The sequence below is a fragment of the Hyla sarda genome, chromosome 7, assembly GCF_029499605.1.
Source record: "Hyla sarda isolate aHylSar1 chromosome 7, aHylSar1.hap1, whole genome shotgun sequence".
In the NCBI taxonomy this organism is placed as follows: domain Eukaryota; kingdom Metazoa; phylum Chordata; class Amphibia; order Anura; family Hylidae; genus Hyla; species Hyla sarda.
Genome location: NC_079195.1, coordinates 215,982,727 through 216,000,948, shown reverse-complemented (window position 1 = coordinate 216,000,948; position 18,222 = coordinate 215,982,727). Strand labels below are relative to the sequence as shown.

Here is an 18,222-nt window from a genome sequence, read left to right as displayed (position 1 = left end):
GACATCCCTAATACAAACCTAGTACGTTATTAAAAACTGGGTCAGATGCTCCCAGTCTGGTGCTATGCAAATTGTGGCCCTTCAGATATCGCAAAACTACAACTCTCAGCATGCCCGGACAGCCAACGGTTGTAGTTTTAGAGTTTTTTTTTAGAGTTGTAGTTTTGCAACAACTGGTGGTGCACAATTTGGAGAAGACTGCAAAGTTATTTTATAGGTTTGTACATTTAGTATAATTTCCCTTCACATCATCAAAGCTACAGTCAAAATCAATCAATAGTGGGGAAAAATTAATAAGACACCGATCTGCCAAGAAATGACAAAAACCTTCGGTGAACGACCGGATCCTGCATCCTCCCCCGCTGCGCTCTTTCTGCCCATTGCTACCTGCCGGGATACGTCTTTGCGCTCGCTCTTCTATAGTTATCTCGGTGACATCATGAACCTTTCAGTGAAGTTTTTTTCACAGCGTAAAAACCTGCATGATCAAAAGCCGAGAGACCGTGTACAACGGAGGACGACGAGTATCTGTACAACAAAAATTGTAAAAAGTTTCAAGTCATGTGATGTAATGACGTTACTGCAAAAAAAAAATTTTTTTTAATTATAATAATAATTAAAAAAAAATGTAATTAAATAAATTATCCATGAAATAAAATCTAACTTCTGTTTTGGTATGAATTTATTGCATCGGAATGAGTTTCACATGTCTGCCGATTTTTTTATATATATATTTTTTTGTGTGTGTTCTTTTGCATTGTATCTGGGGTGAGATGCCGAGACACTAAAAACGACAACTGTACGTACAAAACAGATAGTACTCACACAGTTTATTGTTTACAGTCCTCCTGACAACCGAGTTAAGAACATACGGTTTTACACAGAGAAAAAAAATTAAAATAAAAAAACAAAAAACTGGAAAAAAAAATATTTAAAATAAAAGTTTACAAAATGTCTACTCTTTCCCTGCCGGAGAGTTTTTAAAGTCACAGATCCTCAAAGTCCATCACTCGGAGAACAGTCTATAGGACGATGTCTGACGTGACCGTGTAGCTCCTCCGTATAGATCTATGTATAACAACCGCTTGCTTAAATATTAATAAAAATACTATTTTTTGTTTTTATGGATTTTGTGCGACTAAAAATAATAATAATAATAAAAAAAAAATACAATACATAGAGGATTTACAATAAGCATTTAATTTTTTTTTTTTTTTTTTTTATTTATTTATAAATTTTTTATTATAATTTTTTTTTCTCATCCTTGGGTGGGCCACATTAAAGATTCCCAAAGACTGGAGGCAGAAGGCTGTGTATTATTTTATTTTTTATTTTATTTTTTTTCTAGGAAGGACCTAAGAAAGTGTTAGACTTTACACAGTAACTACGAGTGGCACTTTTTTTTTTTCACCATTTTTTTTTTTCTTTTTTTTTTACACGTCACATGGTCATCTTGAACATTACATTTAAAAAATAGATCTGAGTGAAAATCTTCGACATTCACACGCGCGCGCACACACATACATACATACACACACACACGGGACGAGCTGGTTAGAGAAGCGGCCACAGACCCCCATCTGTAGTGCTTGATTGTAGTTCATCATCATCATCCATCATGTAAAAGCAGCTCAAGAGTCAAGCAGAAGTAAGAGTTAATCCGTAAGGAAGGGGGAGGGGGGGGGGGGAGAAAATGGGGCAAACGTCAAAAGTTCTGTCATCCTTAACAGTAGCGTCTATTACGTGAACACTGTGATTGGTTAAAACCTTCCGAAAATGTCAGTTTTTGTGCAAAAAAAAAAATTAAGAAGATAAAAAAAAAAATATATTTCACAAAAAACTGCAAGCTAGTAAACCGGTTTTAATATAAATAGTTCACATTTTTTGACAATTTTTTTTTTCTTTCCGGAAGCCTTTGGAAAAAAAAAATAGATGTCCGTGTCCGTAACGTGCACTGTGATTTTTATGTTGTTCTTGAAAACGGGCTTGTCACTAGGGGGCAGGCTCCCGGCGATGGGTGAGGTCATTATGCGCCCGTGGAATGTTCTACTGCTGTAGGGTGCAGGTGGAGTATAATGGATCTTTCCACATAGGGATCATGCTGTGAGAGCAGGTGCGTTCAGTCATGTGACTTCCGGAAACGGCGGGACTGCTCCGCTACCCCCTTTGCGTTTGGAGAAGAGAGAGAGAGATTGCCGAGCGTTCCTGGCCGGCTCACGTCATCTGTTGGCTGGGAAATAGTTGGGGTCCAGGTAGTTGTAGCTGGTGCTGTGAGGCATGCAGTAATCTCTGTCTAGGAATGTCTCTGCTTTATACACCGGCTCCAGGTGATGATCCTCTTTGTGGGTTTGTGTCTCGTATAAACTGTAAAGAGAGCGATGAAGATAATAAACACACAAAATAGAAAAATCACAGGTATTTCCCAGCTAGGGTGCCTCCAGCTGTTGCAAAACTACAACTCCCAGCATGCCCGGACAGCCTTCGGCTGTCCGGGCATGCTGGGAGTTGTAGTTTTGCAACAGCTGGAGACCCCCTGTACACACACACACACTTACCAGTCGGAGCAGGAGTCACAGAAATCCACAGACATCTGCGGAGGGCAATCCTGACAGCGCCACCGAATACCCTGGATTGGTTCTATGCCGCAATTATCACACTGAAACCGGAGAAGAGAGTATATATTAGAGTGGAGTCACTGTGTATATACATTACATTACTTATCCTGTACTGATCCTGAGTTATATCCTGTATTATACTCCAGAGCTGTACTCACTATTCTGCTGGTGAGGTCACTATGTACATACATTACATTACTTATCCTGTACTGATCCTGAGTTATATCCTGTATTATACTCCAGAGCTGTACTCACTATTCTGCTGGTGAGGTCACTATGTACATACATTACATTACTTATCCTGTACTGATCCTGAGTTATATCCTGTATTATACTCCAGAGCTGTACTCACTATTCTGCTGGTGGGGTCACTGTGTATATACATTACATTACTTATCCTGTACTGATCCTGAGTTATATCCTGTATTATACTCCAGAGCTGTACTCACTATTCTGCTGGTGAGGTCACTATGTACATACATTACATTACTTATCCTGTACTGATCCTGAGTTATATCCTGTATTATACTCCAGAGCTGTACTCACTATTCTGCTGGTGAGGTCACTATGTACATACATTACATTACTTATCCTGTACTGATCCTGAGTTATATCCTGTATTATACTCCAGAGCTGTACTCACTATTCTGCTGGTGGGGTCACTGTGTATATACATTACATTACTTATCCTGTACTGATCCTGAGTTATATCCTGTATTATACTCCAGAGCTGTACTCACTATTCTGCTGGTGGAGTCACTGTGTACATACATTACATTACTTATCCTGTACTGATCCTGAGTTATATCCTGTATTATACTCCAGAGCTGTACTCACTATTCTGCTGGTGAGGTCACTATGTACATACATTACATTACTTATCCTGTACTGATCCGGAGTTATATCCTGTATTATACTCCAGAGCTGTACTCACTATTCTGCTGGTGAGGTCACTGAGTACATACATTACATTACTTATCCTGTACTGATCCTGAGTTATATCCTGTATTATACTCCAGAGCTGTACTCACTATTCTGCTGGTGAGGTCCCTGTGTACATACATTACATTACTTATCCTGTACTGATCCTGAGTTATATCCTGTATTATACTCCAGAGCTGTACTCGCTATTCTGCTGGTGAGGTCACTGTGTACATACATTACATTAGTTATCCTGTACTGATCCTGAGTTATATCCTGTATTATACTCCAGAGCTGTACTCACTATTCTCCTGGTGGGGTCACTGTGTACATACATTACATTACTTATCCTGTACTGATCCTGAGTTCTATCCTGTATTATACTCCAGAGCTGTACTCACTATTCCGCTGGTGAAGTCACTGTGTACATACATTACATTACTTATCCTGTATTATACTTCAGAGCTGCACTCACTATTCTGTTGGTGAGGTCACTGTGTACATACATTACATTACGTATCCTGTACTGATCCTGAGTTATATCCTGTATTATACCCCAGAGCTGTACTCACTATTCTGCTGGTGGGGTTACTGTGTACATACATTACATTACTTATCCTGTACTGATCCTGAGTTATATCCTGTATTATACCCCAGAGCTGTACTCACTATTCTGCTGGTGGGGTCACTGTGTACATACATTACATTACTTATCCTGTACTGATCCTGAGTTATATCCTGTATTATACTTCAGAGCTGTACTCATTATTCTGCTGGTGAGGTCACTGTGTACATACATTACATTACTTATCCTCTACTGAGCCTGAGTTATATTCTGTATTATACTCCAGAGGTGTACTCACTATTCTGCTGGTGGGGTCACTGTGTACATACATTACTTATCCTGTACTGATCCTGAGTTATATCCTGTATTATACTCCAGAGCCGCACTCACTATTCTGCTGGTGAGGTCACTGTGTACATACATTACATTACTTATCCTGTACTGATCCTGAGTTATATCCTGTATTATACTCCAGAGCTGTACTCACTATTCTGCTGGTGAGGTCACTGTGTACGTACATTACATTACTTATCCTGTATTATACTTCAGAGCTGCACTCACTATTCTGCTGGTGAGGTCACTGTGTACATACATTACATTACTTATCCTGTACTGATCCTGAGTTATATCCTGTATTATACCCCAGAGCTGCACTCACTATTCTGCTGGTGAGGTCACTGTGTACATACATTACATTAATTATCCTGTACTGATCCTGAGTTATATCCTGTATTATACTCCAGAGCTGTACTCACTATTCTACTGGTGAGGTCACTGTGTACATACATTACATTACTTATCCTGTACGGATCCTGAGTTATATCCAGTATTATACTCCAGAGCTGTACTCTCTATTCTGCTGGTGAGGTCACTGTGTACATACATTACATTACTTATCCTGTACTGATCCTGAGTTATATCCTGTATTCTACCCCAGAGCTGTACTCACTATTCTACTGGTGAGGTCACTGTGTACATACATTACATTACTTATCCTGTACTGATCCTGAGTTATATCCTGTATTATACCCCAGAGCTGTACTCAATATTCTGCTGGTGAGGTCACTGTGTACATACATTACATTACATTACTTATCCTCTACTGATCCTGAGTTATATCCAGTATTATACTCCAGAGCTGTACTCTCTATTCTGCTGGTGAGGTCACTGTGTACATACATTACATTACTTATCCTGTACTGATCCTGAGTTATATCCTGTATTATACCCCAGAGCTGTACTCACTATTCTACTGGTGAGGTCACTGTGTACATACATTACATTACTTATCCTGTACTGATCCTGAGTTATATCCTGTATTATACCCCAGAGCTGTACTCAATATTCTGCTGGTGAGGTCACTGTGTACATACATTACATTACATTACTTATCCTCTACTGATCCTGAGTTATATCCAGTATTATACTCCAGAGCTGTACTCTCTATTCTGCTGGTGAGGTCACTGTGTACATACATTACATTACTTATCCTGTACTGATCCTGAGTTATATCCTGTATTATACTCCAGAGCTGTACTCACTATTCTGCTGGTGAGATCACTGTGTACATACATTACATTACTTATCCTGCACTGATCCGGAGTTATATCCTGTATTATACTCCAGAGCTGTACTCACTATTCTGCTGGTGGGGTCACTGTGTACATACATTACATTACTTATCCTGTACTGATCCTGAGTTTTATCCTATATTATACTCCAGAGCTGTACTCACTATTTTGCAGGTGGGATCACTGTGTACATACATTACCTTACTTATCCTGCATACGGGAGCGCGAGGTTTTAGTTCCCCCCTGCCGTATGCGCTCCTGTATGGGCAAAATGTCATGTGAACCCAGCCTTACATTATGTGTGAGTGTGTATATATATGTGTATATATATGTGTGTGTGTGTATATATGTGTGTGTGTATATGTGTGTGTGTGTGTGTATAATATATATATACACACACACACACATATATATATATACACACACACACACACAAGTGGTGGCCTCGCCCTGAGGTAAATACTCATCCCCTTTAGCTGCACTCAGGCCTCTCACCCCAGCCAAGCCAGATCACCCTGCTCCGTACTGACGAGTGGCAAAAACCACGAAACAGCTGTCTGCAGATGGGTAGAAACTTCCCTTTTGGGGAGTAGTCTGGCTTGGCATCAATCCCGATCAGCTTTTTATATTCCTTAACAGGAGCCAAGCTGATACCAGGGAACATTACCTGAAAAGGTTGTGTAATGAGCTGATTTGCATATTCCCATATTATATATATATATCCAAAAGAAGCTTCTGCCTCTGCAGATACGAAAAGACGGTGATAATATTAAATGCGTATTGTGGTATATAAAATCCTATCCCCTGTCCTTAGAGGATAAGTTTCAGATCGCGGGGGGTCCGACTGCTTGGACCCCCCGAGATCTCCTGTATGTAGCTCTGGCAGTCCGCAGGAAGGAGACGTGATTGACCACTGCCCCCTCAGTAAAACTCTATGGGAGAGGCTAAGCGCTGCATTCAGCAATCTCCGGCTCTGCCATAGATCTTCATTTGAGGGGGCGCGTCGGCTGCGCTATTTGGGCGGAGAGCCGGGGATAAGGGATAAGTTTTCATATATACCTAAACATTCTGACAGAACCCAATCTATTAACTGAGAATTCACAAACTTGGTATTGTAAACTGGACGCCCCCCTTACTGCCCTACAATCACAATGTATATAGGGCCCTGGTGTAGGATACTGTATATATACACAGTGCGCAAATAGCAGGGGCTCAGGAGATGAGCCTGTGTCATCACAGTAACATACAGCGGCCCCTCATGTTACAATATTAATCTGTCCCAGGACGACCATTGTATGTTGAAACCATTGTATGTTGAGACCATAACTCTATGGAAACCTGGCAATTGGTTCTGAAGCCACCAAAATGTCATCCAAAAATAGGAAAGTGAGGATTAAACCAAAATAAGTAGATAACTAATATAAATAAAGCAAATCCTTACATATAAAAGTCAGAAAGATCTGCTGGGAGCTGTAAATCACTGTCTATGTAGAGGACAGGAGCTTCTTCAGGGTCCCAGACACCAGTCAGTGTATGAACTTCAGTAATACAGGTAAAGAGTACAGAACATGTAATACCTCCCTGTACTGTAGGGGGCGCTACCAGACACCAGTCAGTGCATGCGCTTCAGTAATACAGGTAAAGAGTAGTACAGAACATGTAATTACTCCCTGTACTGTAGGGAGGCGCTACCAGACACCAGTCAGTGCATGCGCTTCAGTAATACAGGTAAAGAGTACAGAACATGTAATACCTCCCTGTACTGTAGGGGGCGCTACCAGACACCAGTCAGTGCATGCGCTTCAGTAATACAGGTAAAGAGTACAGAACATGTAATACCTCCCTGTACTGTAGGGGGTGCTACCAGACACCAGTCAGTGTGATATATATATATCAGGGGTGTGGAAATTTTATAAAAAACTACTACCTACTATAATGAGACCTTTTAATTTTTCAATAACGTATTCTCCGAACCAAAAAAAAAAATTATATATATATATATATATATATATATATATATATATATATATATATATATATATATATATATATATATATATATATGGAAGTGAAATTGAAATAGTAAAAGATAATTTTGCAGATTTGGTGGTTTTCTTTTCTGCGCCATTTACCTTGTGGTCAGATAACATGTTAGTTTTATACTTTAGGCGCCTGATTACAGCGATACCAGATTTGTATCGTTTACGTCATGTTTTACAAATTCTGGACTTTTTCTAATTTTTTTAATTGCCATTTTTTAACCCCTGCAGCTTTATTTTTTTTCCGCATACCAGGCTGTATGAGGGCTCATTTTTTGCGCCATAATCTGTTTTTCGTATCGGTACCATTTTGGTATTGATCTGACTTTTTAATCGCTTTTTAACTTTTCTTTTCTGGGATATTATAAAAATTTCAAATCTGTGGTTTGGTATTTTTTTTACATTTACCGTACGGGATACATAATGTTATATTTTGATAGGTTGTACAATTACGCACGAAGCGATACCAAATATGTTTATTTTTATTATGTTTGCATGTTTTTATATAGGAAAAGGGGGTGATTTGAACTTTTAACATGGAAGGGGTTAATGCAGCGGTCTTCAAACTGTGGCCCTCCAGATGTTGCAAAACTACAACTCCCAGCATGCCCGGACAGCCAACGGCTGTCCTGGCATGCTGGGAATTGTAGTTTTGTAACATCTGGAGGGGCACAGTTTGAAGACCACTGGGTTAATGTGTCTTTCAAACTTTTATTAAAACTTTTATTTATTATTCTTATTTTTTTTTTGACACTTTATTAGACTTTTAAGGAATCATTCGATTCCTCAGACAGATGAATAGAGTTCTATTGAACTCCATTGATCTGTGTGCTCTGTGATCCATTGATAGAGCCTGGTCCAGCCAGGATCTATCAATGACAGAGCCGGGACTGCAGGAAGCAGAGGCAAGTCCTCCGGCTACCTCTATAGTGGATCGCCCCCCTGCGATCACGCTGCAGGGGGGCGATCCACCCCACTAGCCCACCAGGGAGCGTTCACATCTCCCTTTAGACGCCGCTGTCAGCTTTGACAGCGGCGATCTAAAGGGTTAATAGCCAGCCGCGGCGATCGCCGCATGCTGGCTATTAGCGGCGGCCCCCGGCTACTGAGAACAGCCGGGGGCTGCAGAGTATGGAGCGGGCAGGAATCCTGAGCCCGCTCCATACTCCCCTGTGAGCGCCGCATACAGTCTCCCCGTGCAGACGTGCGGGGAGCGGAGGCAGAGGACTGCAGGTCTGCATGGGTAGAAATAAGCCACGCCCCCTCATCTCCCTCCCCCCCCCGCACGTCTGCAGAGCAGGGGAGAGAAGACAAATACACAGCTTCTCATCTCCCCTGCTCTGCTTCCGAGGACACAGGCTGCAGAGTATGGAGCGGGCAGGAGTCAGGAGCCCGCTCCATACAGACTGCAGATCCGCCGCACTTGTCAGGTCCGGCCCTGCTTGCCCGAAGCCGGGCTAAGGGCCGGACAAATTCAACTGCCCGGCGCCCAAAACTGCTAGTCCGGGGCGTCGGGCGATAGAAATTCCACATCCCTGTATATATATATATATATATATATATATATATATATATATATATATATAGCGCAAATAGATAAAGTCAGCACCTCAGTCGTTCAGAATAGAAGAAAATGAAAATGGGGTGCCCGCATTCCTGGAACCTGGGACCCCTGGTTCCTTAATCCAGAGAAATAAAGATGATGCAGCACTCTACAAATATGCAAAAGGTGGTTGTTTTTTCCATCATGTGCAAAGACAACGTTTCACCAGTCTCTCACTGGCTTTCTCAAGTTGAGAAACTTGAGAAAGCCAGTGAGACTGGTGAAACGTTGTCTTTGCACATGATGGAATAAACAACCACCTTTTGCATATTTGTGGAGTGCTGCATCATCTTTATTTTTCTATATAGATATATATATATCTCAATTTTAAACATTACCATTACCCACAGCATTAATTCTGCCAAAAATATATTGGCAATTTAGTGCAGATTTACGTACAGAAATGCTGCAGTATTTCTGTAGACATCCAGCTCACCCACTTACTATGTTCTGGTCATGTGCACCCAAGTGATAACTACAATGGGCCGCCCACCGGTGTGATCACCACCAGACCCCGGACAGGTATTTATACCAGCGCTGCCGACACCATGTGAGGAGCCAAGAGCGGCCATGGAGGAGACAACCAGATCTTACTTTGAAGCCAACGTGCTGCACAAAGCCGCTCTCTGCCTCCATCTCATTGAGCCTTTGCCTCTTCAACTTCTTAAGTTCAAGTAGTTCTTTATATTCTGCGAGTTCGCGGTAAGAGGTGGGAATACCCTCTTCATCCTGAGAACGAGAAGAGCAATGTTGAGACCCTACAACTCCCAGCATGTCGTGGAAATTCACAAATAGGTTGAAGCCAAAATTTTCAGTCAGTGTTTCTCCAACCAGGGTGCCTCCAGCTGTTGCAAAACTACAACTCCCAGCATGCCCGGAGAGCCTTTGGCTGTCCGGGCATGCTGGGAGTTGTAGTTTTGCAACAGCTGGACAACACTAACTTAAAGGGGTTATCCAGGAAAAAAACTTTTTATATATATCAACTGGCTCCAGAAAGTTAAACAGATTTGTAAATTACTTCTATTAAAAAATCCTAATCCTTTCAGTACTTATGAGCTTCTGAAGTTAAGGTTGTTCTTTTCTGTCTAAGTGCTCTCTGATGACACCTGTCTCAGGAACCGCCCAGTTTAGAAGTAAATCCCCATAGCAAACCTCTTCTAAACTGGGCGTTTCCCGAGACAGGTGTCATCAGAGAGCACTTAGACAGAAAAGAACAACCTTAACTTTAGATGCTCATAAGTACTGAAAGGATTAAGATTTTTTAATAGAAGTAATTTACAAATCTGTTTAACTTTCTGGAGCCAGTTTATATATATATATATATATATATTATATATATATATATATATATATATATAAAAAAGTTTTTTCCTGGATAACCCCTTTAGGACACGGATAATCTTATTTTTTCGTTTTTTCTTCCTCACCTTCAAAAAATCATAACTCTTTTATATTTTCATCCACAGACTAGTATGAGGCTTGTTTTTTGCGCGACCAGTTGTCCGTTGTAATGCCATCACTCACTTTACCATAAAATGTATGGCGCAAACAAAAAAAATAAATACTATTTGTGTGGGGAAATTAAAAAGAAAACCGCAATTGAGCAAATTTTGGAAGGTTTCGTTTTCACGCCGTACAACTTACGGTAAAAATGACATGCGTTCTTTATTCTGTGGGTCAATATGATTGAAATGATACCCATGATAACATACTTTTCTTTTAATGTTGCACTTAAAAACAAAATAAAAAATTTGTAAACTTTTTAACCAAATTAGTACGGTAAGTTTAAAATCCCCCTATTTTGAAGACCTATAACTTTTTTCATTTATCCATATAAGCAGCAGTATGAGGGCTCATTTTTTGTGCCGTGATCTTTTCTTTTTATTGATACCATAGTTGCTTATATAAAACTTAATACATTTTTTATCAAATTTTTTTTTTTTTTTTTATAAAAAGGTTATAAAAAAAACAGCAATTTTGGACTTTTTTTTTTTTACGTACACTGTACAGTAATCAATGACATTATATTTTAATAGTTTGGATATTTACTAGAGATGAGCGAACGTACAGTAAATTCGATTCGTCACGAACTTTTCGGCTCGGCAGTTGATGACTTTTCCTGCATAAATTAGTTCAGCTTTCAGGTGCTCCCGTGGGCTGGAAAAGATGGATACAGTCCTAGGAAAGAGTCTCCTAGGACTGTATCCACCTTTTCCAGCCCACGAGAGCACCTGAAAGCTGAACTAATTTATGCAGGAAAAGTCATCAACTGCCGAGCCGAGAAGTTCGTGACGAATCGAATTTACTGTAAGTTCGCTCATCTCTAATATTTACACACGCGGCGATACCAAATATGTATAACTTTTTTTACCTATTACTTTTTATTTTTTTACACTTTTTGGGGGTGAAATAGGGAAAATGGGACAATTTACATTTTTATTGGGGGAGGGGGTTTTTCCCTTTTTTTTTTTTTTTTTAAACTTTTTTTACTTTTATTTTTACACTTTAATAATCCCCATAGGAGACTATTTATAGAAATCATTTGATTGCTAATACTGTTCAGTGCTAAGTATAGGACATAGCAGTGATCAGTATTATCGGTGATCTTCTGTTCTGGTCTGGTTGATCTCAGACCAGAGCAGAAGACCCGTGGAAGGCAGCGGAGGCAGGTGAGGGGACCTCCGTCTGCTGTTCTGGACGATCGGATTGCAGCGCTGCGGGCGATCCGATCATCCATTTTAGTGACCGCAATGCTGCAGATGCCGTGATCTGTATTGATCACGGCATCTGAGGGATTAATGGCGGACATCCGCGCGATCGCGGATGTCTGCCATTACCGGCAGGTCCCTGGCTGCGCATGACCCGAGCATCACTCCGATGCTAGCGGTTATGTATAGGACGTAAATGTACGTCGTGGTGTGTTAAGGGGTTAGGGAGCGGAATGTCTCCTCCGGGCTCCTTACCGATATGTCGTCATCCTCGTCCGCCACATTATCAAGGTCCCGGCTGTGAAAACTGGAGTGGTCGTCATCCTCTTCCATAAACACCGGAGGTTCATGGGACGTCATGAAGGTGGACGGCTTGAACAGATGCTTGTTGAGGACGTGCTGCCGCTTACTTGATGCCTGGAGGGGGAGAGAATAAGAGAAATCATACACAACCCAAAGAGAAAGAATAACTGGGGTCAAATCCCATCAGTAATGGATTCTTACTGCAGCCAATCACATTCTTGTGTGTGTGTGTGTGTATGTATATATATATGTATATATATAATATGTGTATGTACTGTGTGATGTGTGTAGAATACTAAGCCTTCATCCCACCGAAAAGGATAGTCAGCTGCCCTGCTGGTCTATAGTGCTCTCAGAATTACAATTCTCCTCCATCATGTACTTTCCAATTAGACGCCAAGCAATGTACAGTCTCTCATGTCACCGGCAACCACAAGTGTAAAACAAAACCTGGTCACATACAAAAAAAAAAAAAAAAAAAAAAAAAAAAAAAACTTGGCTCCCCAGCACGGCTCCTCTATCCTTTAGTTTCCAGCACGGCTCCTCTATCCTTTAGTTTCCAGCACGGCTCCTCTATCCTCAGTCCCCAGCACGGCTCCCCTATCCTCAGTCTCCAGCACGGCTCCTCTATCCTCAGTCCCCAGCACGGCTCCTCTATCCTCAGTGCCCAGCACGGCTCCTCTATCCTCAGTCCCCAGCACGGCTCCTCTATCCTCAGTCCCCAGCACGGCTCCTCTATCCTCAGTGCCCAGCACGGCTCCTCTATCCTCAGTCCCCAGCACGGCTCCTCTATCCTCAGTCCCCAGCACGGCTCCTCTATCCTCTCAGTCCCCAGCACGGCTCCTCTATCCTCTCAGTCCCCAGCACGGCTCCTCTATCCTCAGTCCCCAGCACGGCTCCTCTATCCTCAGTCCCCAGCACGGCTCCTCTATCCTCAGTCCCCAGCACGGCTCCTCTATCCTCTCAGTCCCCAGCACGGCTCCTCTATCCTCTCAGTCCCCAGCACGGCTCCTCTATCCTCAGTCCCCAGCACGGCTCCTCTATCCTCAGTCCCCAGCACGGCTCCTCTATCCTCAGTCCCCAGCACGGCTCCTCTATATCCTCAGTCCCCAGCACGGCTCCTCTATCCTCTCAGTCCCCAGCACGGCTCCTCTATCCTCTCAGTCCCCAGCACGGCTCCTCTATCCTCAGTCCCCAGCACGGCTCCTCTATCCTCAGTCCCCAGCACGGCTCCTCTATCCTCAGTCCCCAGCACGGCTCCTCTATATCCTCAGTCCCCAGCACGGCTCCTCTACCCTCAGTCCCCAGCACGGCTCCTCTATCCTCAGTCCCCAGCACGGCTCCTCTATCCTCAGTCTCCAGCACGGCTCCTCTATCCTCAGTCCCCAGCACGGCTCCTCTATCCTCAGTCCCCAGCACGGCTCCTCTATCCTCAGTTCCCAGCACGGCTCCTCTATCCTCAGTCCCCAGCACGGCTCCTCTATCCTCAGTCCCCAGCACGGCTCCTCTATCCTCAGTCCCCAGCACGGCTCCTCTATCCTTTAGTTTCCAGCACGGCTCCTCTATCCTTTAGTTTCCAGCACGGCTCCTCTATCCTTTAGTTTCCAGCACGGCTCCTCTATCCTTTAGTTTCCAGCACGGCTCCTCTATCCTCAGTCCCCAGCACAGCTCCTCTATCCTCAGTCCCCAGCACAGCTCCTCTATCCTCAGTCCCCAGCACAGCTCCTCTACCCTCAGTCCTCAGCACGGCTCCTCTATCCTTTAGTTTCCAGCACGGCTCCTCTATCCTCAGTCCCCAGCACGGCTCCTCTATCCTCAGTCCCCAGCACGGCTCTTCTATCCTTTAGTTTCCAGCACGGCTCTTCTATCCTCAGTCTCCAGCACGGCTCCTCTATCCTCAGTCCCCATCACAGCTCCTCTATCCTCAGTCCCCAGCACAGCTCCTCTATCCTCAGTCCCCAGCACAGCTCCTCTACCCTCAGTCCTCAGCACGGCTCCTCTATCCTTTAGTTTCCAGCACGGCCCTATTCACGGCTAGCACATTGCTATGTTGCCATAGAAAAAAAAAAAAAGCTTTAAAATAGGTAGTCACAATAAGACATTTTTACAGTTTATACCTTCTTAGAATACATGTACAGGTTTGGGGTCCGTCCCGGTACCGGGATTCCAGCTTTGGTCAATTTTATAAAATACTTTTGAACTCGGCTGGCAACCTGTCAAAATAACAGAAAATATTAAGAGATTTTATCTACAGATTATATGTGAATTGTCATGTAATGCTCCATCATCACTGCTACTTTATAACTCCGCACACAGGATGAGATGGGGCAGAGGTCACCTATAGGCTATAATGGAGAATATAATACAAGGACCACTCACCTGCTTGGCAGTCCGGTTCCCTAACTCATCCGCAATCTTCTGCCACCTCTTTGACTCAATCTCTTCTGGTGGAAACTTCAGGAGAAGCTGCTCCAATTTTTTCTAAACAAATCACAAAGACATCTTGCTGAGATTGGCTTTGCGATTTTAGTCCAGATAAGTAAATGATGTTCAAAAAACAGATTCAAAGGAGAACTGTAACCAGGAGCCATAGAAATCTGAACAAACACCAGAAATCACTAGTGACTGCTGTCGGGCGCATCCACAGCGTGAAATACACTGCGGATGGGCCAAGTGTGACCCTGCTCTAAATTTTTTTTTACCCATCTCCCTTTTAACACAAGCTATATAATACTCAAGAAATGCATTAACCATTCTGCAGACTATCAGCTTAAATGAGCAAGAATGTGAGGCTTATAGACTATGTCTAATGACAACCAGCAGAATAATGAGTACAGCTCTGGGGTATAATAAAGGATATAACTCTGGGTCAGTACAGGATAAGTAATGTAATGTATGTACAGTGACCTCACCAGCAGAATAGTGAGTGCAGCTCTGGGGAATAATACAGGATATAACTCAGGATCAGTACAGGATAAGTAATGTAATGTATGTACACAGTGACCTCACCAGCAGAATAGTGAGTACAGCTTCGGAGTATAATACAGGATATAACTCAGGATCAGTACAGGATAAGTAATGTAATGTATATACACAGTGACCCCACCAGCAGAATAGTGAGTACAGCTCTGGGGAATAATACAGGATATAACTCAGGATCAGTACAGGATAAGTAATGTAATGTATATACACAGTGATCCCACCAGCAGAATAGTGAGTACAGCTCTGGAGTATAATACAGGATATAACTCAGGATCAGTACAGGATAAGTAATGTAATGTATGTACACAGTGACCTCACCAGCAGAATAGTGAGTACAGCTCTGGAGTATAATACAGGATATAACTCAGGATCAGTACAGGATAAGTAATGTAATGTATATACACAGTGATCCCACCAGCAGAATAGTGAGTACAGCTCTGGAGTATAATACAGGATATAACTCAGGATCAGTACAGGATAAGTAATGTAATGTATGTACACAGTGACCTCACCAGCAGAATAGTGAGTACAGCTCTGGAGTATAATACAGGATATAACTCAGGATCAGTACAGGATAAGTAATGTAATGTATGTACACAGTGACCTCACCAGCAGAATAGTGAGTACAGCTCTGGAGTATAATACAGGATATAACTCAGAATCACTTCTATGTAATACATTAACACAATGACTTACCTGCTCCTCTACAGTCCATAACTGATTAAAGGTCCCAGGTTTAGAGTCCACACAAAACCGGCCTCTTATCTGTGGTAAAACATAACAGTACTGAGTTAACAAGGCCACCGAACATTACACACAAGTCAGAAGTTTTACAGAAAAACTGCATTTTGAAACATCAGAGAGACATGAACAAAGTTTTAATTTGTTGGGGTTTCAGTGCTGAGACCCCCACGATCAGGGAAATGGGCAGGGAGAAGAGTCCTGTAGTGTGCTTCACTCCTCGGCTCACAGCCATCTCCGTCCTGCGGCCCAATTATAAGACTATGGGGCCATATGAAGAAGTTGGACAGAAATAGTGTAAGCCAGGAAGTATAACCTTCTACCGAGTGCTTCTCCTGATCAGTGAGGGTCTCAGCACCAAAACCCCCACAGATCAAATAATTTGACATGTCTCCATGTCATGTCAAAAGTTTTTCTAAAAGACAAGTACAAGAATAGGTTATGAATGGAAAAACTCAATTTGAGACTCCACAGACTAAAAGAGAAGGTAAACAGAGTTGCTAAGTTTTAACAGTGGAACATGTGAGACGACTTTATACTTGTGATGAAACCTTTTCAACTGAGCCCTTGATGGTCTCGTCGTCTAGGCACTGTTGTGTGGGATTACAAGCTAATTGAAAATGGTGGAGGCATACTGAGGAAGACCTGATAAACAAAAATTGGAAAAATCCTTAAAGGGGTACTCCAGTAGAAAATTTTTTTTAAATCAACTGGTGCCAGAAAGTAAAACAGATTTGTAAATTACTTCTATTTAAAAATTTCAGCCGAAGGCTGTCCGAGCATGATGGGAATTGTAGTTTTGCAACAGCTGGAGGCACCCTGGTTGGGAAACACTGTACTACACAATAGGCTAAGTTCTGCTGATAAACCCTTAAAATAGATTGTTTGTGATGAGACATAATGCATGTCAGGCTTGTATGCTGCTATGCTGACATCTAGTGGCCAACATTAAAAACTGCAGCATTTTTATAAAATGGTGAATATTTTTGATTAAAAAAAAGCTGATATTTAATGGACATGTCCCTTTAAAAGTGTTTTTACTGACACCTGACATACCTGTAGGTTGCTCGCAGAGCTTTCTTGACTGTCGCTTTGGGGTAGAACAGAATAAGATGACGATTCTCCTTCCTTATCTGCTGCTCTTTGAGAATTGGCGTGTAACCCAACTGCAACAGCAACCAATGTGGGCGATTTAGTATGGCTAGTGTGTATTAGGTCTTCAGTTATCTATAAAAAGTAGTGGCTCTCCGGTTGTTGCAAAACTACAAGTCCCAGCGTGCCCTGTCAGGGCTTGCTGGAAGATGTAGCTTTACAACAGCTGGAAAGTGAGCGGTGGTAATCCACTGGTTTAAAGGGTTACAATCATTAAAAAAGACTTGATTTGTTGCACAGAGAGGTCAAAAGTTTGATCGCACCGGGTCTAACGCCTGAGACCAGCTGTGATTTCTAGTTATAAGTGGGAAAGTGTGCAACATTGCATTTTACTCCCCGGGCGGCAGATCAGACCTTTTCACTGCGTAGACTTATATAGCGAAAAGGTTGGATTTGACTGACAGCCAAGAAGTGAGTGGATCTCTGCCACAAACTTCCTCAATTTATAGCCAAAGATCGCAACGGGTCATAAGTGAGCAGGTGCGATCAAAACTTGTGACATGTGGGTAACACGTCAAAGGTTTTCCTTAATGATAGTAACCATTTACAACAGCTAAAGAGACCGATACAGACAAAAGGGAAGTGCTGCTTAAGTGACTGCCCTCTGCTCAGGTCTCTTACACCCCAGACTACTGACCTTTATCGAAAATCAGCTTTACTCTCTTCGAGTTTCTTTTCCTGTTCCTGAACTCTCTCTCGAAGTTCCCGAGGGTTGTGGTGTACTGGTCCCAAGAAATCTCTGGTAACTGGACAATCCTCTGGGGGCGAGGAATTCCCATGTCCTCCTGGCAAAAAAGACGATACATAATATAGCTATTAATATCAGCATATCTAAAAAGGTCTCTGTGGGGGTCCACAAGACCCTACATATCAATTTATATATATCTCGCTCTCTTTCTTTCATATATATATATATATATATATATATATATATATATATATATATGTATATATACACATACTGCTCAAAAAAATAGGTAACACATCCTAGATCTGAATGAATGAACTAATCGTATGAAATA

General features: G+C 42.2%; 1 protein-coding gene across 6 annotated transcripts in view; it reads right to left on the bottom strand.

Moving 5' to 3' along the window:
• Window positions 1-815: 815 nt before the first annotated feature.
• Window positions 816-18,222, bottom strand: part of ZZZ3 (zinc finger ZZ-type containing 3) — a 45,383-nt gene continuing 27,976 nt past the window's right edge. For all 6 annotated transcript variants that reach the window (XM_056532650.1, XM_056532655.1, XM_056532653.1 and 3 more), the window contains exons 4-12: window positions 17,838-17,985; window positions 17,105-17,214; window positions 16,004-16,072; window positions 14,705-14,806; window positions 14,443-14,538; window positions 12,278-12,439; window positions 9,909-10,043; window positions 2,556-2,656; window positions 816-2,364 (exon numbers count right to left, since the gene is read on the bottom strand). In XM_056532650.1, the coding sequence (XP_056388625.1) occupies window positions 2,220-2,364; window positions 2,556-2,656; window positions 9,909-10,043; window positions 12,278-12,439; window positions 14,443-14,538; window positions 14,705-14,806; window positions 16,004-16,072; window positions 17,105-17,214; window positions 17,838-17,985 (1,068 nt within the window). In that variant the 3' untranslated portion in view covers window positions 816-2,219. The remainder of the gene's footprint in view (window positions 2,365-2,555; window positions 2,657-9,908; window positions 10,044-12,277; window positions 12,440-14,442; window positions 14,539-14,704; window positions 14,807-16,003; window positions 16,073-17,104; window positions 17,215-17,837; window positions 17,986-18,222) is intronic.